The sequence below is a fragment of the Chionomys nivalis genome, chromosome X (assembly GCF_950005125.1).
Source record: "Chionomys nivalis chromosome X, mChiNiv1.1, whole genome shotgun sequence".
Taxonomy (NCBI): domain Eukaryota; kingdom Metazoa; phylum Chordata; class Mammalia; order Rodentia; family Cricetidae; genus Chionomys; species Chionomys nivalis.
Window position 1 is genome coordinate 81,330,178 of NC_080112.1, and position 27,786 is coordinate 81,357,963.

General features: G+C 35.9%; 1 protein-coding gene across 1 annotated transcript in view; it reads left to right on the forward strand.

Annotated features, from left to right (window-relative positions):
* Window positions 1–12,645, forward strand: part of LOC130867349 (uncharacterized) — a 425,312-nt gene extending 412,667 nt beyond the window's left edge. Inside the window, exons 25-26 of the mRNA XM_057759223.1 lie at window positions 9,507–10,458; window positions 12,237–12,645. Coding sequence (XP_057615206.1) covers window positions 9,507–10,458; window positions 12,237–12,601 — 1,317 coding nt within the window. The 3' untranslated portion in view covers window positions 12,602–12,645. The remainder of the gene's footprint in view (window positions 1–9,506; window positions 10,459–12,236) is intronic.
* The last annotated feature ends 15,141 nt before the right edge of the window (window positions 12,646–27,786 follow it).

Consider the following 27,786-nt stretch of genomic DNA (forward strand, 5'->3'; position numbering starts at 1 on the left):
TTACAATGGTTCATTAAGCTTTTTTAATATCATTCCAAGGGCTTTTCAAACCCAAAGTTTTGTTTCCTTCCACATTGTTCTAACAAACTAGTTAAAAAGGGTTACAGACCACAGCTATGTTAGCAATGGCCCCATTTCTGGTGCCTATAGTCTGTCTTGGTGTTGGTGTGATAAAAGTACCCTGACAAAGGCATCTTATTAGAGGAAAGTTTTGTTTGGGCTCACAGTTAAAGGTCACTGTCCACTGTGCTGGGGAAGTCATATCAGCAGGAACTTGACATAACTGGTCACATTGTTTATATAATCAAGGAATAGAAAGTGATGAATACATATTCTCAGATCACATCATCACTTTTATACAGTCCAAAATCCTGTCCTAGGAAATGGGGCCATCAACAGTTGATGGTCTTCCCACTTCAATTAACCCAGTGAAGATAGTCACCCACAGCCATGCTCAGAGATTAACTTTTCAGATGATTCTAGATTTTATCAATTGTACAACTGATAATAACCAAAACAAGAATCAAACAGGGCACTCAAATTAACATATAATGAACTTAATTCAAAATCTAGACAGGAAAATTTATGAAATCAATTCAAGACATACAAGAAAGTTAACAGTAGATAGACAAAAGAATCAATTACTTGGAGAAGAAAGATAAGATGTGGGAGGGAAGGATTCAGTGAAGAAACTGAAATGCTGAAAAAGAACCAAATATAAATTCACAAGAATGAATGAATCAATCATATTGTTAAAAAAAATAGCTGTACTAGCCAAGGTTCTCTAGAGGAACATAACTAATAGGATGAATGTGTATGTATGTATGTATATATGTACATATGTATGTATGTGCATTTATGTATAAAGGGGATTTATTAGAGTAGTTTATAGGCTGTGATCCAACTAGTCCAACATGGCTGTCTCCCAATGAAAAGTCCAAGAGTCTAGTATTTGCTCAGTCTACATGGCTGGGTGTCTCAGGTGGTCTTCAAAATATATGGGAATCCAGAAGAATTAGACTCTAATGCCAGAGAAGGAATGAACTTGCCAGCAAGAGTGAGGGCAAGCAAGCAAAGAGTAAGTGCTTTCTTCCTTCATGACTTTTCTATAGGCTGCCAGCAGAAGGTATAGCACAGATTGAAGGTGGGTCTTCCCACTTTAAAAGATCTCGATTAAAGTTGGATTACCCACTTCAAATGATTTAGTTAGGAAAAATCCTTCACTGTTGTACCCAGCCACTTCGATTTTAGTTAATCCCAGATATAGTCAAATTGACAACCAAAATAACCATCACAACAGCAAAACTACCATCAAGAGATAAGATTAGAGGAGAACATTGAATTTTAATGATGGAAGATAAGATCAAGACAATAATAAATATATACACATATGGAGAGAAAACAATTGACTGTGACCAAAACTTCCAAAAAGTCTGACATATGTTCTAGAGACTAATCCTAAGAATCCATAGGCTAGAAGCATCTGATATGAAGTCAACAGTTTTAGACAACCTAGACCATGAACTATATCTGAGAATATCACAAACAAATATCTAAGTACATTAAGCATCTTAAACCCCCAAATAGTTATTATCAGAGAAGAAACTCCCTACAAAATATCATAATCAGGATGTCAAAAGTGCAATGTAAACACACAAAACTTAAAGCTACAAGTGAAAAGCGGCAACTCATGAGGCAGAAACACATGGAATGATGTATTTCAAGCCCTGAACATAAATAATTGTCAACTATCAAAGTTATTAAAATTGATGGATAAATAAGAACATTTAAATACTGGCATAAGTAAAAATAATTCATGATCCACAAACACAGAAATTAATACAGCTCATGAGAGCAATAGATGAATGGAAGATAACCAGGAAGAAATTGATCATGTGCAGAACATCAAATTAGCAAACAGCCAATGCTACCAGAAAAGGATGGAAAAAAACTACTAATAAACCAACCAACTAGAACAGTCAAAAAAGCATTTATAATAGCAAACTCTTCTCAACAATAATTTTGAATTCAAATGCCCTTAATTCACCAACTAAATGGATTACAAAATAAGTTTGGACTAACTGTTCTCTCAAAAAAAATAATTCACAGAAACAGGAAAACTAAAAATCTGTGGTTGGAAATCAGTCTAACAAACAAATGTAATAACTATTCTTATATCTGATAATATAGACTTTAACCACTAAAGTTATAATTACCATAAATGTTTATGCACTGAGCCTCAGAGGCCCCCATTTCATTAAAATATCAATAAACATAAACACCATATAGGTTCTGAAATAATACTAGTGAGAGATTTCCAAATCCAGCTATCACACCTAGATTGATCTTCCAAACCAAAATTCAGCAAAGAATCTTCTGAGATAAATACCACATAGATGGACTGGTTTTGATAGTTATCTACATTCTTTTTTCATAAAATGTTTTATTTTGTTGTATGTAATTCCTTATTTGTATCAGTTATTGCTTCAGATTTAATCTGCTTTTAAAAGTTTTATGTAGATGAGTCTGTGCTCACAAACAAATTTAGGATTCCCTCTTTTCTGTAATAATCCCTACAAGATATTCACTATAAATGTAAATATTTCCATATGAATATTCATACTCATTTTTAAAAACTCTTATAGTTTAAAAATAGCTCTAATTATTTTAAAGTTTTTGTTAGGAACATTATATTAGACTCATGTCTAAGTATTTTAACAGTTTTTTTATTAAATACATAAAGACTTTTATATGATATATTTTGATCATATTAAACCTCCCAACTTCCCCCATGACTACCTTCCCCACACTACTATCTACTTGTACACAACATTGAGATTTCTCATTTCTTAAATCTTCACCAAAAATCACAATCCCACTTTTCAGCAAACATACATACATACATATAAAAATCCAGGTTTATTTTATCATTTTGAATGATAAAAATGAAGTTATTTGAGGAAGAGATTGGTTTGGATAGGACCTCATTGATATCTATGGAAATATTTCTGTATTTTTCTTATATTGAAAATAGATTTTTATACAATATATCCTGGTTATGTTTCTCCCCTCTCTCTACTCTCAGTTCCTCCTCACCTCACCTCCCTTCCAGATCCACCCTCTTTCTGTCTCTCATTACAAAACAAACAGGTATCTAAGGAATAATAATAAAATAAGATAAGATAAAACACAAAAAACAGATATGGGGCAGAGACCCACTTGTTCACACACTCAGGAATCTCATACAAACACAATCAAAGGCATAATATGTATAGATAGATAGATAGATAGATAGATAGATAGATAGATAGACAGACATACATACATACATACATACATACATACATACATACATATATACATACACGGGAGCTGTAGAGTAAAAAAGAGAAAAATTAAAATTAAGTTGATGTTGTTCTTTTCCCCATTGAGTCCATTTTTGCCCAGGGAGTCTCTTTCTTTCCCAGAAACTATCAAATGTCAATAGTTCTTCAGTTAATGGTGGGATTTCTTGCTTACCTTATACCCTCTATGCCTGTCTGGAGTTTGGGCAGATTTTGTGCATGCCATCACAATTTTAGTGAATTCATATATATAACTGTTCATTACTATCTGAGAAACACAGTTAATTTGATGTTATCCACCACTTCTGGCTCTTACAATATTTCTTTTCCTTCTTTCTCAAAGATTACTGAGCCTTGGAAGGAGGGTCAAAACCAATTGATGCTTGAGCATGCCACTCTGTTATTCTCTGGACATTGACCAGTTTAGAATCTTTGTATTAATTTCCATTGCATGCAAGGAGAAGCTTCTCTGATAAAGACTGATATACTGATCTGTGGGTTAAGAATTAAGTCATTAGAGAAAACACCAGCATAAGAAAGTATGCATTTTATCAGCAGTGCATAGAAACTTTTCTAAAACCATATATATGTGTGTGTGTGTGTGTGTGTGTGTGTGTGTGTGTGTGTGTGTGTGTGTATATATATATATATATATATATATATATAACTTATAGGCCACAAAGAAAGCCATAATAGTCCCTTTACTCTCATGAAACCATAACAGAATCAAAATTCAAATAAATAGCAAGATTAACCTCAGAAATTACAAAATACTAGGGAACAAAACAATACACTGCAGAAGGAATTAAAGGGGGAGTTTAAAACTATTGAATAAAATGAAAATGAGAGCCCAGCCTAATATGACACCAGATACTACCGAGACAGTCCTAAGAAGAACTTTTAGAATATGTGCTCATATTTAAAAGGAATTAAAGAAAGCTCCAGATCTCAAATAAATGACATAGTGATGCAACTCAAGAGAGCTCTAGAAAAATAAAGTTAAGCAATTGCGAAAAATGGCAAGGAATAATGAAGATCATGGCAGAAATTAATGCAGACATAAACAGAGTTGGCTCTTTGGAAAGATCAACAAGATTAACAAACAAACCCAAAGACATGAAGAAAAGCTCAAATTAATAAAATTAGAGATGAGTCGGGCAATGGTGGTGCACGCCTTTAATCCCAGCACTTGGAAGGCAGAGGCAGGCAGATTTCTGTGAGTTTGAGGACAGCCTTGTAGTAGAAGCTGTGGGCTGCGTTCCTGCTGCCCGGCTCCTGGCTGCCTGGCTAGCTTATGCCCCGAAATAACAACACACAAATTGTATTCATTTAAACACTGCCTGGCCCATTAGCTCTAGCTTCTTACTGGCTAATTCTTACATCTTGATTACCCGTTTCTATTAATGTGTGTAGTACCCCAAGGTGTGCTTACTGGGAAGATTCTAACCTACGTCCATCCTGGGTCGGAGCTTCATCGTGTCTGCCCTGAAGAGCAGCAGCATGGCGTCTGAGCTCATTTCCTCTTCCTCCCAGCATTCTGTTCTGTTTACTCCACCCTATCAGGCCAAGCAGTTTCTTTATTAATTAACCAATGACCTTCCTCCATCACAGCCTGGTCTACAAGAGCTAGTTCCAGAACAGTTAGGGCTGATTCACAGAGAAACCCTGTCTCAAAAAAACAAGAATAATTAAATAATTAATTAATTTAGAGATGAGAAGGGAGTTGTTACAACATAATCTGATGGAAATTCTCGAAAAAATACTATAAATTTGTTTCAAAATCGAATTAAGAAGATCATACATCTTTACCAAGTTAATTTCACCCAAGAATGCAAAATAAACAAGTCAACAGATGTAACACAGCATTATTAATGGATTAAAATTTAGAAATCATAAGATCTTGATAGAAAGGAGACATTTGAGAAAGTTAAATATGACTTCATGATAAAAGTGCTGAATAAACTAGAAATCTATGAAACATATTTCAACATAAAATCTGTATATAACAAATCTATAGATAATATAACACGTTCATACTATAACATGAAAATCTGGATTTTGGTTGAAATGCTCTCAAAGTGCCTACTCATTCCATTTTGACTCAGTATAGAGCTTAAAGTCTTAGCTACAGAAATTAAAACAAGACAAAGATATAAAGGGGATAATATCAAGAAAGAAGATGTTATTTACAGAAAACACAATACCATTGAAAAACACAAAGACTCTACAAAATAAAATTTTAGATTTGGTAAACACTATTAATAGTGTTACAGGACACACAATCAACATACAAAAGTCAGTAGATTTTATGCATACCACTATCAAACATTGAAAATTAAATTAGGAAAAACATCCCTTTCATAATGGCATCAAATAAAACTAAAACTAAATGAAAATTGAACTAATGAATAAGGAAAAGACCTCTACAAGAAAATTTTAAGATGCTGAAATGTTTTTGAGAAAGATATTATATGGTAGAAAAACTTTTCATATCCCTGGTTTGAAAGAATTAATATTATAGTTAATATTATAATTAATATAGTATAATAATATAATGCAATCCCAATCAAAATTCCAGTGATATTATCTACAAAACTAAAAAAACAAAATAATCTTAGAATTCATATGGAAACATAAAGCACCATACACAGACAAAGCAATTCTAAACATAAAAAGCACAGTCAGAATTATAACATTTCTTATCCTCAAAATACACTACAGAACTACAGTAACAAAGATGGCATGATAATGTCACAAAAACAGATTATGTAGACTGATGCAACATAATAGAGAACACCAAAGTAAAACACACAGCTATGTACATTTAATTATTGACAGAGATGTCAAAACATTACTTAAAAATGACTTATGGCTTATTCATTGAATGGTGCCAACAAAACTATGCACATAGCTACAAAAGAATTAGATTAAATCTGCCTGGAAAAAAAACATAAATTCAAAGTAGATGAAAATTCTAATTTAAAATCATAAACACTGAACTACTCATATGAAACATAAGAAAAACACTTGAGCGATAGTTATAGGCAACAACTGTCTAACTAAAATCCCAATAGCACCGTAAGTAGACCCAAGAATTGATTGGATTACATGCTGTTGGACAATGGTCTGTACCCTGTCAATTGTATTTTAATAAAACACTGATTGGCCAGTGCCAGGCAGAAAGTATAGGCAGGGCAACCAGGCAGGAAATAGAGGTGGGGCAATGAGAACTGGAGAATTCTGGGAAGAGGAAATATTCAGTGTGCAGTTGTCACCCAGCCACAGAAGAAGCAAGATGAGACTACCTTGATGAAAAAGGTACCAAGTCACGTGGCTAACATAAACAAGAATTATGGGCTAATATAAGTTATGAGTTAATAAAAAGTCTGAGCTACTAGGCCAACCAGTTTATAATTAATGTAGACCTCTGTGTATTTCTTTGGGACTGAACGACTATGGGACCGGGTGGGACAGAAACCCCTGTTAACAATTACATAAATTTAAAAAGCTTCTGGGCAGTGAAAGAAATTATCAACAGAGTAAAGATACATGGTATAGAAATGGGAGAAAGTCTTCACTTTCAGACAAGGAACTAATATATAGAGAGAATATATGAGCTGCCAACCAGTAAATCAGTCAATGAACTGCATAAGCAGGTCCCAAAATAAGAAACACAAATAGCTAATACATGTTTTAAAATATTCAACATTCTGAGCTATAGTAAAAATCCACATTAAAAGAACGTTGAAGTTGCATCTCACCCAAATTAGAGTGGCTATCATGAAGAAACAAAAATAACCACAAATGCTGGTGAGGATACGTGTGCATAAAGAGAAATTCTTATATACTATTGATGAAAATGTAAACCAGGGAATTCTTCTAAAATTGTGTTTTAGTTTTTTGTCCAATATATAGTTTAATATGTAACAATTTTATAGAACCACTTATATTTTTTGGAACCATCATATGAAACTATTCTGGGAGAAAGTCTGTTCTAATCAAATCACAAAGATCTCTTCACATTATCACTCCCAAAACAATAAAATAAGAAAATGATCAAATACTAAATAATTATCAATTACTAAAATAGAATAATAAATGCCACAGAATTAGAAAACAATGAAACTCATACTCAAGTTAATAACATAGCATGTAACTGATAAATATTAGTCTGAAGTTTCCAAAATAATACTGCTACTTTAGTGCCACCCTTTGATTTAATTTATACAAATATTGTATGGTTGAAAGTTAGAGAAAGATATAAAGATCAAACCAAACTTTACCAATAGTTAATGAGTGTGATGAATTTTACCATAGCTTTCTTGGGTGTGTGCACGTATATGTCTGCATGTTTGTTTTTCTTTTCCTTATTTTTTATTAGACTACAATGTGATAAGCAAGTCAATTCATGATAAGTCCATGAGAATGAGTAAGTGAAGGTGGTTTAATTCTATTTCATCTCCTTCAGTGGTTTCTAGGCCCTGGGTTTTCACCATGATTCTCAATTGTTGGTTTGTAAAGCATCTCTAAAATTGGAGGTAGGCAGTGATGATGGAACAGGGAAAATGAAAATGCAACAAGCTTAGTCATCCATGTTAAACAAATGAGCAGAAATTACTCCAAGCTTTTGATTATTTTCTAAAGTTTTGGAAGTTAATTTTGATATTTTCTTCCAGCTTTTTTTATTGTACTTATTGGAAGAACTTTTATTCTTACTTTTACTGATGTCCTGGGATTTCTTTTGGAGGTTTTGAAAATCTTCAAGAATCGCATGGTGGTGTTGGGTGTAGGATCAAAGTACACAGTTTAAGAGTGGTTACCATATGCAAATATGAATGTTCTGTATGTTTATTTTTCACATATCATACTTTGTGAAGTTAAGAGACATATCAGTAAATGGCAGTCATTGAAAGTATAGTCCACTATACTCACACATCCCAAGAGAAGTGACATAAGATAGTGGAAACATGGGAACCACCAAAATCAGTGATAATGCAGCAAACAGGTTAGCTTGAATAACTCTTGATTCTCAGATATAGAAGCTGTTCTTAGTTATCCAGTGAATGAATTTGAAATTTATGTCCTGTCTATGGGCAGCCCATATTTGGTGGTTCTGTTGAACTTGTCCATATTGGGTTTCATGGTCTAAGTTGATGAGGATGGATGATCAAGTTTCTTCTTCAAGAGAGCACCAGATCTCATTTCAGATGGTTGTGAGCCACCATGTGGTTGCTGGGAATTGAACTCAGGACCTTTGAAAGAGCAGGCAGTGCTCTTAACCACTGAGCCATCTCTGCCTGTCCCTAAAATGACTGGCCAAGTGAAAATGACCTAAAGACGAAGTTTTTGGAAGTATAAACTATAGCTTGGTTAGTTTTCATTTTAACAGAGTTCTCAAAGACAACTTGTTTGTTGTCTCTCAGAGCTAGCAACCTAGAGGGGCAGGCCCTTCAAAATTTGATTTACTTGGTTCATCAAGTAAAATCTCTTGCCACACAACCCTAATGATCTGAATTTGATCCCCAGAACTCAATTTTTAAAAATATCAGATGTGGTACCTTGTATCTGTAACCCTAGCACTTCTATGGCACATATCCAAGCAGCCAAAATAACAAGAGACACCGTGCCTCAGAAACAAGACAAATGGAGAGAACTGATTATACAAAGTTTTACTCTGTCCACACAACTGCTATGGAATGGGTATACTTACATGCATACACACATACATAATGTACATGCACACGCACATGCCCACATGCATACATGACAAGCACATAGACAGACATACAAAAATAGCAACAAATATTTTAAATATATTTCTAGGAACCTCTAAGTGAGTATGAAGTTATAAGAATTATAACTTGTCTTCCAAACTATTGGCCATAGATGGTGTATGTTCTCAGAGGATAACACAGTCTTTGATTGGTTATTAGGAAATAAACTTGGGAAACACTAGACTAAAATAATATGTTTCTGAAATAAACAGACCACTTTTGGGGAATCCTTCATATTTCTCAATTTGGAGCAATCAACTTATGTCTACTGTGTCTAAGATAGTATTATCCTGTCCTTACAATAAAAGATACGATGTATCAGAATCAAGAGTATTATTGAAAGTGTTGACATAATGAACTGTATCTTTGAACTTCAATTTTCTTTCAGATTGTTTCTGTGAATCCAAACTTCCAATACAGACGTCCTCAAAATATTTCTGATGAATTCATTTATTTCCGTCCTATTAATGCGGAAATTCAGGAAAGGGCCAGAAAACAAAACGAACAGAATCCAACTTTGGCCTCCCAGCAACCCAATCGTGAAGGTATCCATCAGAGGGACTTGGGGCTTACAAGTCAGGTGGTAAAAGCTACCACCCCACCACTAACTGAGGAGTTAGAAAGCATTGCCCTTGTAAGACCAAAAACTTCAGGTCTTCTTCGCATAGAGATAGTACCAATTTTTCCAAGATTCCTAGAACTTCATCGCTTAGACGTTACAGAAATTGTCAGTCCCAAGGAAAGGGGGAAAGGCACCGCAATACTTGTTGCAGGTGTGCCTGGAAAGGAGGAGCTAGATGATACAGAAATTCCAACTTTGCACTTCACTGGGTTTGTACACCTGGAGGTTTTACTAAATAAATGTTCACCATCCTCAGAATACAGTCGCCCAGGAACCCCAAGAAATCTGTGGATGGAATCTCCAGAAAATGCAGAGTCCCCAGGAAGTGATGATATGGAAGTAGCAAGAAGCATGTATCCTTTTAGAGAAAGATTCATCTATCGGCGTTCCTGGGCAGAGCTCTTAGAGGCACCCCTAAACAGTGAGGGGCTCCATATTCTCCAAACTATTCCCAAGGAAGAAAACCGAAATACGGGTTGCAGCAAACTAACATCAGAAGAAGAGAATCAAGTAACCATCCATACTAAGGATCAACATTTCCAAGCTTTGCAAGGCCCTTTCCCCTTGTTGCCAGAGCGTCCTAAGCTCCAGCGGCAGCGCAGTCAAAGCTTACCAAGATACAGTGAAGCCAGAGGCCAATATTTAAATGCACCTGAATTCAAATTAAATGAAGAAGAAACTCACTTCTTCCCACTTGACCATAATTTAATAACAGAAGGTAAGATTTTTCTTGTTGTCACTACTTTTTTAAGTTACATATAATTTTTCATATAAGTAGATTTTCACCAGTAAGTTTATCTTAAAGCTTGCCACCTAGATTACCCCTTTCTATATCATAAAACATTTTATGATGGAATTGGTTTCTCTTCCACAAATGTAAGTCTTATATTCATATTTGGTAATTACATCCTGATGCTAAGTTGGGTTAATTCAATCACATACCAATTAATAATCATCAGGAGTGGGTTCTACAATATACAGACTTCTTAAGACTTCAAGTTAGGAACAAAAATTCACCTTTTAAAAGGTGTGAGAAAATGAAATGTCCTCACTCATTCAGTTTTAACCCATCGAATAGAAAAACGTGTCCACTAACACACTCCTTGTCTAATAACTATGTAGTAGATAACAAAAAAGGAATGATGTGATAATGGGCATTAATAATGAACTGATTAAAAACCCAACAGATAACTTCTTTATCTCCTCTTGTATATGAGGAGCTACTGACAAGAAAGTATGGAATTGGCATATAAACCATTAATATTTTAATCTATAATTGGTTAAAAGTAATATTCACATAATTTATATCTATAACATTTTAAATCCTAGATTGTGATTTGCTACTGGCTATAAAATAACATTTTAGTTTTATCATTACACCTATGTAAGCATATACAAAAATTCTCCTGTGTTTACTGAATGGTATTAGGAATTTTCATGTTTAACTTCTGTTAGAACCCCAATTCTACAACTTCATAAAAGGTCTGCAAACTAGAAGTATTGTTTTAAAAATAGCATCCCCAAACTCCTGAAGATGATTTTGATGAAAAGTCTGAAGTCTAACCCAAAGTTTACCTGGAAATCACAACTTGGCCCATTCTGTAATATTTCTTTTTCTATACATATTTAGACCTCTAACAAGTTATTTATCAAAGGAAGAAATTCAACTCTAACCTAAGATCAGCTCAGATCATATTATCTTTTGAAATGTAAAGTTGGTTCAACTTTATTCTCAAATTGAAAACCCTTCTGAAGAGTGCTACAAATTAGCAACACTACATTGCTGAGTCATTAAAGAGTGCACCTAATAAGCAACAGAATTGGGTTTGATTTTAAAAACTCGGGTTGAAAAACAAAGAGACATAGTACTGTGTGTTTTTTATCCCACAACTGGAGTTTGTTGGGTAGAAAGTCTGCCTAAATAAATAAATAAATAAGTGAGCAACTCCTGGTAAATAACATTCTAGGTTGTTGTATGGCCACCTTGTGCACTTGCACAGCACACACAAGTTCCTGCATGCTTACACACACAAACAGATGCACACACACACACAACCTTCCTGGGTACTTCCAGTTTTTATGGTTATCCTTTATTTAATTTCTTGTTCCCACTAAATTCCTAATTACATTAAGCGTTCATACTACCAACAAAATAAAATTTCATACTAAATACCTACACCTTTGTTCCTAAAAGTCCTTCAGCCTGTAGCTCTTCCCCATCGTACCCCCATTGTTCATCCTCTTTCTCCACCTCTACTTTCTAATAAACCTAAACTTCTGGTTTAGAATCATTTACTCACTTTTTTCTTTGTCCATCTTTTACATCCAAAAGTGTAATTGCTAAATAAAACTTACTGTGGTAAAATCACCATGTCATTTTGAGGTAATTGCACTGAAATCAAATTTGGAAATACATCTTTGATTCTTATTTATAGCTTCTTCTCAAAACTTAAGCCAATCTGTTAATCATTACAAATTTCTGGCTTTGTGTTTTAGAAAATATCAAGGAAATATACAACGTGGAGGGAGCCCGGCAAAGAGAAATTTCATCACATTCTGAAGAACATCTTCCCATCAAGCCGAGATTTGAAAATTCTGCAATTGGAGAAAACATTGGAATTCCTGAGGATACTTCTGCATGCTCCAGAGGCAATGTTAGAATCCCCAAGAATGATGTCAATACTGTCCCCATGGTTAATGTTGGAATGCCCTTAGATAATCTTCAAGTTCTTAGAGGCAATGCTGGAGTTCCCAGGGGCAGTGCTTTTGGTGTTTACATGGGTAATAGTGCTAGAACCTCCAGAAGTATGGTATCTTCTCCACTCACTGAGCTCTCAAAGATAGGTGAACACCAGTTATAAAAAATGATACTTTACAATGCTGTCCATTGAAGAAACAAACCAAGACACTTAACATCAAAACAGACATGTACAAACTTGACAACTCAAAATACTAAATGGGATATCTAAATTATGAATTCACAATGAACATAATTAATAAACTTGTGATAATTATGTATTAGATTGGATAAAACTAGATTGTAGCTAGCTAGTTTATCCCATATGCAGCCATCAATTGTATGTGGAATAATCTAGTTGGAGGAGTGTGTTTCAGATGTGGACTTCTTCATTGAATAAAATATCAAGTAATCCTCAAAAGACAATACCTCCTAGTAATTTCAAGTCCTCTTGAATACTTTGAATGACAAATAAAAATTATCTCAGAGGTTTTGTCATTTATTTTGATGGGTCTAGCTTAATGTCCAGGACATTTATTTAATGAAAGCTAGAATCCAGGAGATTTCTTTAGTATAATACTTCACTAAAATATTTTTAAAAAACATCTGGGGAAAAGTTCACTAACAAGAGTATTTAAATATGGCTATTTGTGTTTTTTTTACATATACACATCAAAATTGTAAATATTTATGGGAAGCCTTAACAATACAAGGAGACAAATAACTGTAGAACTGTAAATATCATATGTGGTTGTGATGCTAATAATATAAGACAATAATAACAGCACCACAGGATGCCTAAAATATTACATGCTAAAACAATGTTTTTGGTTTGAAAGTTAATTTTTTGCCTCTCCCAGCCACTCTGTTCATTTGCATAAGAAGATTCAGGGTAGAAGATAAAAATTTTTGAAAACTTTTATGAAATGAATGAGTAAGATGCTCTTCCCAGAGCAATGAAGATAGCATTTCATTGACCCAGGTGATCAGCCCAGTATTCAAATTAATGAACCCTACTTATATATAAAATACGGCTTTCTGGAACAATTATTTCACAAACCTTGTAAGGCAGATAAAATATTACCAGAAGGCTATGAGAATAACTGACAAATTACTTGGAAAATAATCTCATTACTCTGTATTCGTGTGTAATATAAAATTTGTGCTGAGTTTTAGGGCACTCGGGCCATTATTCAATTTGTACATTTAAATATTCAACTTTATGAATAATGGTTGCTGTTGTTTTTACAAAACCAAGGGCAATTTAAACAATAGGTTTCCACCTAACCCCTTATTATGTGCCTTAACACATAGTGCAAGGGGTCTTTGGTGTGAAGGCAAACTCTTGCCTTTTATTATAAGATTTCTTTGGTCTCTGAGGAAGGAGGTAAAGAGGCTGGCTAGCCTCCCTCCCTTCAGTCCCCATGGTTCAGCATGCTCTTTATGAACCAGGGCTTTAACCTCAGAAAATTAGTAAATGTAGTGAGATTTTTTTTCTCCTACTTCTTACGAACAAAGAAGATGGTATAACATTTCAGACTTGAGTAACCTGAGTTTCATGTAGTGTGGCAAAACCACAGAAATAACAGAAGGATACAGGCTACCATAGTTGAGTAACTGCCAATATTTGACTTAGAATAAACAAGCAAACTGAGACATCACCTTGCTTATCATGCTCTCTTGTCACACCGACTTTTGGAACACAACTATTGGGTTCTAATTTTCAGAGGAAACCACCTTGTGAGTGAAAAATAATGAGTACAATAGAAACTGAGAAATAATTTATCAAGAGCTAATGTTTATCAAAAACAAGTAGAGAGACAGTAAACAAAGTTTGATTCAATTATATATAACACTAATATATAATTGAAGACAGTCACGAAAACACCAACTTCATCATCAACAAAACCCTGCTTTGTGAGTGTTATTCCTCATAATCCATATAATTGTGGATATTGTGTTTAGTGGCTTAAATTTTAAATATAAAAATGTATGTAAAGTGGCCAGCTGCTTCTCTGTAAATTTTTATGAAATTAAATGAAACTGTCAAGTAAAAATCAAACATGAAGATGGTCTAAGAAGATTATTCTCAATCCTGTACTGGAAGCTCTTTATAGCCTTGTTTTTATTCTTCTAAATACTATTAGTATTTATTAAACTGAGCACGTCATCATTTATTTTCAAAGACTGTGCCCTATTTCTTAGGGTTCTCCATATCAAATTAATTCTCTAAGTCACTCAATAACATCAATATTCTACAAAAGAGAGAGAAAGAACATAGTTTTTTTTCAATAAGCAAACTTCATAACAAAATTCATATAGCTGTCAGAAATGTGTCATTAATCACATGTTATGTTTCCATCAAATCATTGTTTTAAGCATGTTTTAGAAGTAAAAATCCAAAATATAGCAAAGTGCTTTTAACATATAATAGGTTACAAAGTATATGTGCCTTTTTCAGTAAATATTTCAAGAGCAGAGAGCCTCACTAATGTGGAAGACAAATTTATGGAAAATGAGAGGAAATCTAAGAAAACAAAAATTAGAATAAAACTATAGCTTTAAAGTAAATGAAGCTCTGCTTTATTATTTGGAAGAGAATATTTTTATTTCTTGATTTATTTCATTACTTAATAAAACGAACAAATAACCCGAAAGTTTACACTATCTTCAGATACACTAATCCCCTATAAGTGTCCCTCAACCCATCCTAACCCTACTACATCCTTAACCTTTCTTATCCCCAACCCAGTACTTCTTATCCCCAACCATATCCTGCATACCTCATCCCCCCACAATTTAAATCCTTCCTCACCCCTACACCATTTTGGATATCTTCTCTGCTTTCCTCCTCTCCCCATCTAATTCCACAATGACACTGTCCTCATGTTTACCATACCCTATTTATCATGCTTCTTTCCCTCAGTCAATTCCCAAATTCTGTCCAACTCCCACTATAGCCTTATTAACTCCTGTCTCAAGTCTCCCATACCTTTGACCCTTAAACTCTACCCTAGCACGTCTCCTAACATTTTGACCTTCAGGAACCAGGACAGAATGAATATTAAGGTAAACATCATGAGTGGAGTAAATATGTCTACTTGATACCTTGGTTAATTTATAAAAAAAAAAAATAAAAGTTCAAAAATTGTATATTTTCCATACTAAAGCAAGATATCCAAAATTGTAACATCTGTAGAATTAAAAGAGTTGGATAGGAATGATGATGTGAAAATGTAGGGGCAAGAATACCATATACTCCCCCAACCAATATTCCTTGTTATTTAAAATAAGCTGGCTTATGCTAGTCTTTCAAGGATTATGAAAACATATGCAGCATAGGATTTAAAGAATATTTTTAGTTTTAAATTTTGTGTTTTGCATGACTTTGAAAGCACCAATTTTTCTTTATATTATTATAAAATCATCCTTTTTTAGGCTCTTTGAGAAAAATAAATGAACATACAATACCAATTTCTTCATCTAAATTGTAAAATATATTAATGAAAACGATAAAATAGCACTTTGTGAATTTACCTAGAGCATATTTTTGCTATTAAAATAATATTTTAAGAGTTTATTTTTTAAAAGGACTCACCTTTAGTAGATTTCATTATCTTAAGCAACTAATATTCACCTACAAACCAACTTCTCTATTCTTATAAATATATTAGAGTAAGATAATAAGATCATCTTCAAAATAAAATTTACCATAAAATGCAGTGACATTTGTTAAAACTAAATTATGATAAAATTATCAACACTTAATTACCCAGATACTCAATGTTTTTAAAGATCATCATGACTATATTAACTAATTTCCATAATTTTTTCATAAGTATACCTAGTTATTCAAAAATAAATACACATATATTTGAGGGTTTAAAGTTATAAAATAACAGTTTCCAAAGTTCCTTTCTTAAACCGTAAATATTCAGTGCACCATAATGTCATAATGCAGTGCAAAGTGTGTTTCAAAACCAAAATAAATGTCATTAAAAAGTAGTAGAAATTTGGAAATACCCATTATTATCAAAATTAAGTAAAAAAAAATTAACCACCTCTACACATTATACCTCCCCAGCCTTTACACTCATCAGATACTCCAACCGTTTCAGTTTGTTCTTAGTACATTCATTATGTTTCAAGTTAGTAATACCACATTTCTCATTTTCTACACTTATCACCAGTGACTAGAGAACAAATCTGTCTAAAATCTGCAAAACCTGGTATGATGCTTACGGCTTTAATATTTATTATGAATGTAAATTTCCACCTTTTCAAAGTAAAGGAAACAACTGGGTTTTATTTTCAAAGTAAAGCAGGACAGTTAAGTGCACTAGTATGGTGAAACATTGTCCATTTTACACTGATGCTGTATTTGATTTTGTGAAATGTGTAGTACCATTATTTGCTGGCCATTGTTGACTTTTCTCTTGTTTACTAAATATTTATTGTGGTATGTTTAAACAAAGTACCATTCAAGGTGTATTGTAATATATATGTGATGTGTGTGAATTGGCCTGTATTGTATCTTTAAATAAACTGTGGTGTAGATTGATGTGATGTTTTTATTTATTCAGGGGTTGAATTATTGCAGCACTAGAGTACTGAACTCCTGGTGCTCATTCTATAAGATTATACTAATCTTATAAAATTCACAACAGGTATTTTAATATCTTACTAATTTAAAATTCAAATAAACAATATTGCAGAGGGGTTGTATCCGTTTGGAAACTAAATTGCTAAATCAATCTTATTTCTGTAACAGAATTCACTAAACATTTATTAGGACTATGTTCAAAACTAAAAACAAAATTAATTCTTCACCTGTTGAAGTAGCTGCTGCTTCTGTAACAAAGTCCAAATATAGTTACATGATCTGGGCACTCTTGGTTTTAGATACCCTTCTGTGTGTATGTGAGCCACAGAGAATATCTGCAAAGAAATCTATACAATAGCAGGAGCACTTTTATTTAATCATTGACAATTTTTGCTACCACCATGTGTTTTTTCTTAACTACACTGAAGAGATTATTTTATATTTTATTTCAACTCCAATATTACCTAACCTGTACATATCATATAAACCTAACTATAGCCCTGATGGGTTGGTAAACATGAATATGGAGATTCCAAATATTAAGTTTAGTGTCTGAATCAGTTGTGAATAAAAATAAGACAGCCCATCAACTTTTTACATTAAAAAATTTGATTTGTTCTAAATATTTTACCTGTTTCATTTATGTACAAAATCTCATCAAAATTCATTTTTTATTCATCCAAAATAAACTTTTATATAATATGGGTTGCCCAAATCTTATTAACTAGACCACCAGAAGTGTTTCATGTTACAGAAATAAAAATAATAATTCACCCCCTCTTACATTTTGAAAACTAAATTTCAACTCTTGGATAATAGTGTTTTGCCTAAGTATTTTCAATTTTGTATTTGTATCTTGTTTAGACTTGTACTCTATGTAATCTATAAGTGTCAGCTGCTTCTCTTTCTTCTCAAGTAAATTGTGATACTAATTGTGATTGGTGTCATTTTCTTATACTATATTTCTGCCAATTACCTTGTTAATATTTTGTGTTTGGAAAAATTTATTGACGGTTAATGCCATTGTGTTGTCCTCACTATTTTCCAACACATAACAATGATGTGTAAGGTGCATTTGCTCTTTTTTCTAGTACGTGAATCTGCTGGAAAAATAAATATTTGACACAATAGTAAAAGTAATATATTTCTTCCTGAATTGAAATTGTCTTTTGCTTTAAGTACTTCATTATGTAAGTTTGTATTTCAATAAATGGTGTCATCTGCATTCAAATATTATATTGTCTGTTTTTATTTTTTTAAAGACGTTTCCTATAGAAACTTGCCAAAAACACAGACCTTTTAATAGAAAAATAAGAAAAAAGCTGAGCATCATGGTGCACACCTTTAAATCCAACACTTGGGAGGGAGAGGCAGGAAAATCTCTGAATTTGAGTGTAGACTAGTCTACACAGTGAATTCTACACCACTCAGGACTACATAGTAAGATCCTGTCTCAAAAGAATGTTGTTAGAAACAAACAGAAAATGAATAAAGGCAAGAAAATATGAATACAGTTATTTGAAAGCTTGAGAAATTACTACATACCCCCACAAAACATAGAAAATTAAAACAATGACAAGCAAGTTTGACCAAGTACTTTAAATCTTTAAATCATATATATCTCATGCTCATGAGAAACGCCAACTTCTATAAAAACTCAGAATTTCACCTATAACTTACCTATAGTTTTCTTCTCTGCTCAACAACTTCACAATAATATTATTGAAGTCTTTGTTTTGGGAGGCTTCAAGCAAATCAGTGATACCACTATGGGCAACAATAACTCTGAAATTGCACTGGTTACTTCTACTTAATAGATTTTTAGAAAATATTTGTATGCTAATTTATGTATCAAACACTTTCAGTTTTTTTCAAATAAATTATGTTGAAACAATGATGACAAATAAGGCAAAACTCAAACTACCTTTTAATTTTAGTCTAACAGTCTAAAAGTTATATTTTGCAATTTATGAAACTGAGCATTTATGTGGGATAAATCATTCCAGGCAACCAATGAATGTACTAAAATAATGTATCACTGAGGAGAGAATTGCTGCAGCAGACTTGAATAGGGAGGTCTGTTATATACATTCATTTTCATGAATATACATACAATTAAACATGTAGCATTTACTATACAACACAGGCACTGGGTGATATAATAGTAAGAAAAACAAATCTATCCATAAACCTCTGTAGTTTTCAGTGTGGTTGGAAAACAGAATAAAAACGAAAAATGGTCATGAAAGTCTACTCTATCAGTAACTGGCAATCATGATCCCTTCAATTTAGAAAATATGACTTGAAATTACCTATGAATAAAATATTGACACAGAAAGATCTATTAGTACAAGAGATCCGGAAAAATGTTTTCTTTCAGAAAAAAAAGCAATTTTTTCAGTATGAAATCCTAATATAAAATCATAGATAAGGAATCGAGTCATATTTTTGTCTCTATTTAACTTTTTGATAATTCAGACTTTTTCCTAATACAATGAATCTCAAATTTACTATGCATCTAACTTCAATATATCAAAACCTATGTAACTTTCCATTTAGTTATTTCTTCCTAGCTTGGCATTTTATTAGTTTAAAAGAAAAACCACAGAGCAGGAAAGCTGTAAATCTCAGCAGCTGCCTGAGTCTAAGAATGAAAAAGTAAAGGGGAAAAGCCATGCTATTTGACATAGCAGCATGGAGGTCCATCACAAGGCACCAGTCACGTAGAGGGGAAGAGTGAGCTTTAGAGAAAGAGTAAGGAAACTCAAAGTATTAAAGCATAGAATAGAATAGAATAGAATAGAATAGAATAGAATAGAATAGAATAGAATAAGAATAAGAATAGAATAGAAAGAATAGAATAGAATAGAATAGAATAGAATAGAATAGAATAGAATAGAATAGAATAGAATAGAATAGAATAGAATAGAATAGAATGTAGAAAGCTTGGCTGTCATAGCTCGTGTTACTATCGCAATGAGAAACACCATGACCAAAGCAACTTGGAAAGGACTGGGTTTATTTGACTTGTACTTCCAAATCACTGCTCATCTTTGAAGGAAGTCTGGATATGAATGCAAACAGGTCAGGAACATGGAGGCAGGAACTGATGCAGAGGCCATAGAGAAATGTTGTTTACTGGCTTGCCCAACCTGCATTCTTATAGAAACAGGAACACAAGCCCAGGGATGGCACCACCCACAATGGACTGGACTCTCCCTCATCTATCAGTAATCAAGATAATGTCTACAGCTGGATATTATGGAGGCATTTTCTAAAATAAGGAAGGATCTCTCCTCTCTGATGACTCTGGTTTATGTTGAGCTGACATAAAATTAGCTAGTTCAGGGGCCCATTGTCAAACATTCTATTTCTACTAAGGCCCAATAGCCAGGCCAAGAGCTGTCTCTCAAAGGTAAAATTGTTGTCTACAGATGATAGTAGAGCCTTGCTCCAAATCTCTGTGATTCACCTATAGAGGCCTGACAAAGGTTCCAAACAGCACCACTATCAGCTACTGACACCTCAAGTACTATTAGATCTACTGAATCATATGATCCAAGTGGTACAGCATCCTTCACCATGGTCTATACCTGTTGAAGAACCTTCTATTTCAGGCTCTACTCAAAAGTGGGAACTTCCCTAGTTGCTTGGTATATTGGTCAGAGTATAGTGAAGAATTTGCTATCTTCAGAATCCAAATAGGCCTGGGAAGTATTGGGCTTCTTTTTTGGTCATGGGAGAAGCCAAGTACAATAACTCATCCTCACCTTAAAATAAATATTTCTACATGCCCCATACTACAGGACTCTTAAAAATTTCACCAGAGGAGAAAACTCTTGAACTTTGGTTGGATTTATTTCACATCTTGTGATGCACATATGTGTTACCAACAAGACCAAAGTGGTTGTTTCTACCTCCTGCTCACTTGACCAATCATCATAATGTTGACAATATAGAGGACCCATGTTGTATTTTGTGGAAGAGACAGATGATCATGATCAACCCACACCCAAACGTTAGGTGGAACTCAGAGAATCTCCTCAGGAGAGGGGGAGGAAGCATTATAGGAGTCAGAGGGGTCAATGATACCAGGAGAGCATGGCCCACAGAATCAACTAAGCAGGGCTCACAGGGGCTCACAGAGACTGAAGGGGCAGTCAGGGAGTCTACATAGGTTTATACCAGGTCCTCTCTGTATATGTTGTGGTTGTTTAGCTTGCAGTTTTTGTGGGACTTCTAACAGTGGGAAATGAGTGTCTGTGACTCTTTGGTTTGCTCTTACTGGGTTGCTGCCTTGTCCAGTCTTGATATGAGGGCTTGTACCTAGTCTTATTACATCTTATTATGCCATGTGTGGTTGATATCCCTGGAAGATCTGCTCTTTATGTAAGGGAAATCCAGGAGCATTAGATCTAAAGGAGAGAAAATATGGGGAGCGGGGCTGGGAGGAGGGGAGGCTGTGTCTGGGATGTATTGTATAAGAGAAGAATAAAAATGGAAAAATCCCTTATAACTATGTTATCACACAGGCTGGAGAGTTAATATATTCATGAGGTAAAATTGTAAAGGTATACTGCGAGATTTACTAACTGAAAGCAAACTGCTTCTGGTGGTCCTTATGAATAAGTACCTGATAAAGCAGTGACTAGGAGAGCTGCTACCTGATTGAGTTTCCAATAGTCAACTGTCATTCTCCAAAATCCATCTATCTACTGCCATGTTCTAAGTACATCTATCCCAATTATACATTCTAGAACTGGGGAAATAACCATTAGATGAGTTCAGGGACCCACAGAACCTACTGTGAGTTGGAATTCAGCCAAAATTTAATTTACTCACCTGATGTCTCTAAGTCCCTACTTTAACTGGAGGGCCACAATGCTTCTTGGGGTCCCTGGCAACCAGTGTCAATTCAGAATCAGTATCATATAAACCCCAGGAAGTCTGATTGTTTCCTTCCCCAGTGCACAGTTACCTTTGTAAAAGGACGTAGGTATCTCTGGAGAAGGACTGGAGAAAGGTTAACAGTAACTCTTAGGTATTTGCTCAAGATATTTCCTTGGGTAAACCTGGCTGTCCCTCCATTCAAGGGGTTCTGGATCTTCACACTAGCTCAAGTCTGGATACTGGTTTACAGGCTGAGATTCCATCTAGTCATGATTCAATAGAGCCTCCTTTGAGAATTTTTCTGCTTATACAGATCACACAAAAACATAGTAGCTTTCTTATCTATTTCATGCCAGGAAGCACTATGACTGATTAACCAGTACCAACCATCCATACAACTCATGTCACCATAAAATTACTTTTCCTGTACTGGCCATTATGGACATTGCTTGGTCTGTGCTGCCAATCAAGATAACTGTGATTGCCTCGTCTTTGGCAATTCAGTCTTGTCACCTGGTCCCTGCTACCTTAGGGACCAATCAAACTCATTGCATTTAATTCATCAAACTGAGCAGCAAAATCTCAAACTCTAAAGTCTGATACAAAGAAAATGGTGACAACAAAACTCTTTATATGTGCAGGTTGCCCTCTCATCTGTTTGTGTCTCATAGGATTGATGAAGTGTTCGTCCTCTGAGCCTTCCCATTGTGAAAGATTACATTTTATACAGCCTACCCACTCCAGCACTGCAGTTTCCCTGGGTCTTAAAATCCCTTCATTTCCAGGCAGTGAAGACTCACGCCTTTAATCCCAGCACTCAGGAGGCAGAGGCAGGTGAATCTCTGTGAGTTTGAGGCCAGCCTGGTCTACAGAGTGAGTTCCAGGACAACAGTCGGCTTTACACAGAGAAAGCCTGTCTCAAAAAACCAAAAACAACCTTCCTTTATCTCCAATCATCCCGTTTCCCCAAGTTCCCCCCATCCTCTCCTTCACACTTTTCTCTCCCCATCTCCCCTTACCCCCATCCCACGGACCTTGGACTTTCCACAGGGCAGGGAACCCTGACTGCTCTTGGGGCTGGAGAGGGAGGAGAAGAGGAGTGGGGGGAGGGGGAGAGGGGCGGGAGGAGGGGGAGGGAAATGGGAGGCAGGGAGGAGGCAGAAAATGTTTTTCAATAAAAAAATAAATAAATAAATAAAAAACAAAAACTAAAAGAAAAAAAATCCATCAACAGTAAGCCATGTGATCTCAGGCATTTCCAACACCCTTTCAGTAAGCCGTCTTTCAACATATACTTCAGTCAATCATTCAGTCTATTGTCACCTTTTTTTAAGCTGTGTGAGCTTCAATATTAAACATAGACTCTCTACTCAGTGGATCCATATAAGCAAACTCAATCTGATCCAGTTTTATGTATCTTTCACCATTATCCCATCCCCTTAAATTTATTCCCACACATATTCTCCATACTTCTGCTTAAATGAATTAGCAATTCATGAAACTCCTTGGTGTTTGTAGTGCAACTCTTCATGAACTACACTTTCTATCTCCCCTCTTTCTGAAGGACCCAGCCTATTTGAGTCTGGTTATAGATCTAAAGGCCTCTGGTGGACCCTGAGCATCAATCAGTATTGTTTTGTTTGACACCTTTTTAAGGGCAGGTTACTACTGGTTTGACAGATGATGAGGGATTAAGTCCCTAATTCAAAGGCAGAGGACAACATGGCAGGAGGTGGAGTTGTGGATGAGACACCCGCTGAGAGTGAAGAGGCTACTTCCTTGGTGAGATAAACCCCTTTGAATCAGAGTTCCAAGCCAACAGCCTCAGTAGAAAGAAAAAAAAATAAGCAGAATTCTGAAACAGAAACCCCATGTGTCTGGAAGACTTCAAGGCTGCAAAGATGGTTCAGCTGTTAACAACACTGGCTCTTCTTCCAGAGGATATTGGTTCTAGTTTGATTCTCAGTAGCTATCAACTGTCTATCTGATGTTCTCTTCTGGCCTTTATGGATTCTGCATGCATAAGCAGGAAACCACCAATACATATAAAATATAATAAATGTTAATATTTTAGGGTAAGAGTTCACTGTTGTCTTCATTAAACAGACATCACTGCCTTTTAGTTTTTGTTTTAATCCTATAAGAATGGATTTTATTTTCCTTTATCTCAACTTTTTTTTTCTCAAGACAGAGTTTCTCTGTGTAGCTTTGGAGCCTGTCCTGGCACTCTCTCTGTAGACCAGGCTGGCCTTGAACTCACAGAGGCCACCTGTCTCTGCCTCCCAGGTGCTAGGATCAAAGGCATGCACCACCACCGCCTAGCTTCTCTCTTTTTTTTTTTTACCCCAACTTTTGGCTTTCACCTAGTTATAGAGACAATTTAAAAATTTTCTATCTTATCTGGAAGAATAAAAACCACACACACACACACACACACACACACACACATACACACACACCAGTAGTACCTCAGTCCCAATTAAGAACTATACTGTTTGTGCTTATTTTTTCCTTTTTCACATTTGTACATCATCCTCTGCTAGTAAGAAACCCGGCTTAAATTATCTCAAAACACTTGGCTAGTTAATCAAGCTCCTATTTATGTATCCAGACCTTTCCCCTTGAAGTTGTTTCCCTTTCCCTATTCTCACTATGAGACAAAAGTCTCCTAAGGCCACGTGGATGCTTGGTCCATCCTACTCACAGATCCTTGTTACAGGTCAGCCTTCTGCAGACACAGAAGCCAAGGACATTACTCAAACCTTGACACCAAGCCAGTTTATGTGATAATTCTATTGCTTTATTTTTACTTCTTTTTTTTCAAACATTTTTTTTTGCTTTATAAGTAATACCATTCAAAATTTCCACCTCCTTCTCTCCTCCCATTTACCTCCCACTCCCCAACTCACCCTCCCTCCTCCTCCTCCAGTCCTAAGAGAGGGCAAGGTGCCCTGCCCTGTGGGAAGTCCAAGGCCCTCCCCTCTCCATCCAGGCCTAGGAAGGTGTACATCCAAACAGACTAGGATCCCCAAAAGCCAGTCCATGCAGTAGAATCAAATCCCAGTGCCATTATCATTGGCTTCTCAGTCAGCCCCCATTGTCAGACACATTCAAAGAGTCCGGTTTGATCATATGCTCATTCAGTCCCAGTCCAGCTGGCCTTGGTGAGCTCCCATTAGATCAGGCACACTGTCTCAGTGGATGGACCAACCCCTTGTGGTTCTGACTTCCTTGCTCATCTTCTCCCTCTTTTTGCTCTTCAACTGGATCTTGGGAGCTCAGTCCAGTGCTCCAATGTGGGTGTCTGTCTCTGTCTTCATCCATCAGCCGATGAAGGTTCTATGGTGATATTCAAGATATTCTTGGTTGTGGTTATGGGACAAGGCCACTTCAGGCACCCTCTTCCTCCACTGCCCAAGGACCTAGCTGGGGACATCCTTGAACACCTGGGAAACCCTCTAGAGCCAAGTCTCTTGCCAACCCTAAAATGGCTTCCTTAATTAAAATATCTTCTTCCCTGCTCCCATATCCGCCCTTTCTCTATCTCAACCATCCCACTCCCCCAGTTCTCCCCAATCCTCCCCTTCTCACCTCCCTTCTCTATCCCCCTCTCCCCCACACCCATACCACCCCCACCCCCATGCTCCCAACTTTTGCCCGGAGATCTTGTCTGCTTCCTATTTCCAGGAAGATCTATATATGTTTTTGTTTTTTGTTTTTTTGGTGGGGGGGGGTTCACCTTCTTATTTAGCTTCTCTAGGATCACAAACTATAGGCTCAATGTCCTTTGTTTATGGCTAGAATCCACTAATGAGTGAGTACATACCATATTCATCTTTTTGGGTCTGGGTTATCTCACTCAGTATAGTGTTTTCTATTTCTATCCGTTTGCATGCGACATTCAAAATGTCATTATTTTTTACTGCTGAGTAGAACTCTAATGTGTATATGTGCCACACTTTCTTTATCCATTCTTCCACTGAGAGGCACTTAAGTTGTCTCCAGGTTCTGGCTCTTACAAATAGTGCTTCTATGAACATAGTCGAACAAATGGTTTTATAGTATGATTGGGCATCTCTTGGGTATATTCCCAAGAGTGGAATTGCTGGATCCTGAGAATAGGTTGACTCCTAATTTCCTGAGAAACCGCCACACTGATTTCCAAAGTGGTTGCACAAGTTTGCATTCCCACCAGCAATGGATGAGTGAGTCTTTGTACTTTTGCTTCCATTTCATTCATTACTACCCCAGCTACAATTCTATGGGCCTATTTGGGCTTTTATCTTAGTTAGGCTTTCTATTACTCTGATAAAACACCATAACCAAAACCATCTTGAGGAGGCAACAAAACCAGCTTACATTTCCACATCAAATCTGTCTTTGAAGGAGGGTATGAACCCAGGGCAGAAATCTAGAGGCAAAACTGAAGCAGAGCTAATGGAAGAATTCTGTTTACTGGCTTGCTATTCATGGCTTGCTCAGCCTGCTTTACAATTTCTACAATTCAGGACCTCTTATCAAGGGATGACACCATACATTGTGTCCTGGGCTCCCTTCCACATCATTAATGCAAAAAACCCACAGGCTAACCAGGTGGGTGCATATTCTCAGTTGAGGTTTCCTTTTCTAAGCTTGTGTCAATGTGACAAAAGAAAACTGACCAGGACAATTGACCCCTTGTTAACTTGACACTGAAAGAACTGGGGGTGGTGGGAGGCAGACCAGGCTCTCCTAGCAGCCTGACAGAAATCTAAACCTTAGTTTCAGTTCACTAAAATGAGACAGAGCTAAAGAGACAGTCCAAAAAAAGCCTTCTCATTTCTTTTCTATTCCACCACCTTACCCCCAGGCACCCCAGGATGAGAGGTCCTGGAGGAAAAGGGGGAAGGTGGAGGAACCCCCCCCCCCAACACACACATATGCACGCATTTTCAGAGGCGAGTTGACTCCATGGCCCTTCCATTGCATGCTGTGGGCCAACCTGGTGCTGAGGACAGGCAGAGCTAGTCCGTTTGTCCTTTGCTACTAGCAACCTTTATAATTAGAAATTACAAAATCCTAAATTTCCTGAAAAGCCTGCAAGGCTAGTTGACCTGTTTGTTGTGTTCTGTCCTTTTCACTCACCAGACCACATGGGATGATTGTTTCCAACTGCTTTAGGTTCTCTTCACTACTGAAGAAAGGTACTGTATTAGAATAGAGGCTTGGAAATTGGTTCCAAGCCCAGATGGAAGACAAGTCACCAATGCAGACCTTATAAATGCTGGGTTTCTTGTGATGTGAAACAGTTGGGAATTCAACATGGAGAAACGTAGGGAGAGGCTGAAAGAAAGTCTACTGCCAGACTTTATTAAGAGGTCACTGGGCTGCCACTAGGCAGCCCACAAATTTGCCCAAAGTTAGTCATGTATACCAGGGACCTAAGAAAACACCAGGAGTATTTCTAAAGAGACTGATAAAAGCTTATAACACTCTTGAATCTGGAAACACCAGAGAATTGGTCTGCAGTCAGCTTGGCTTTTATCAACCAGTCAGCACCAGATATCTGCTGTACGTTGCAGAGATTAAAAGGTTTTAAAGGTAAGAGGTTGGTTGAACTCACTGAAGTTGTTGAGAAAGTATTCAATAATAGGGAAACCCTGGGGGAAAAGGCAGACAACGGGGCTTATAAAAGCTTTAGAAAGACAGATGCACCGGCTCACCAAAATCCTTCTGCTGTGTCAGGTAGCCCAGAGGTTAGGAGAAAGGCTATGGCCTTTGGAGACTTGCTGCATAAAGGGAAAGGCAAGAAAGTCTGCAGAAAGACCAATGTGTCT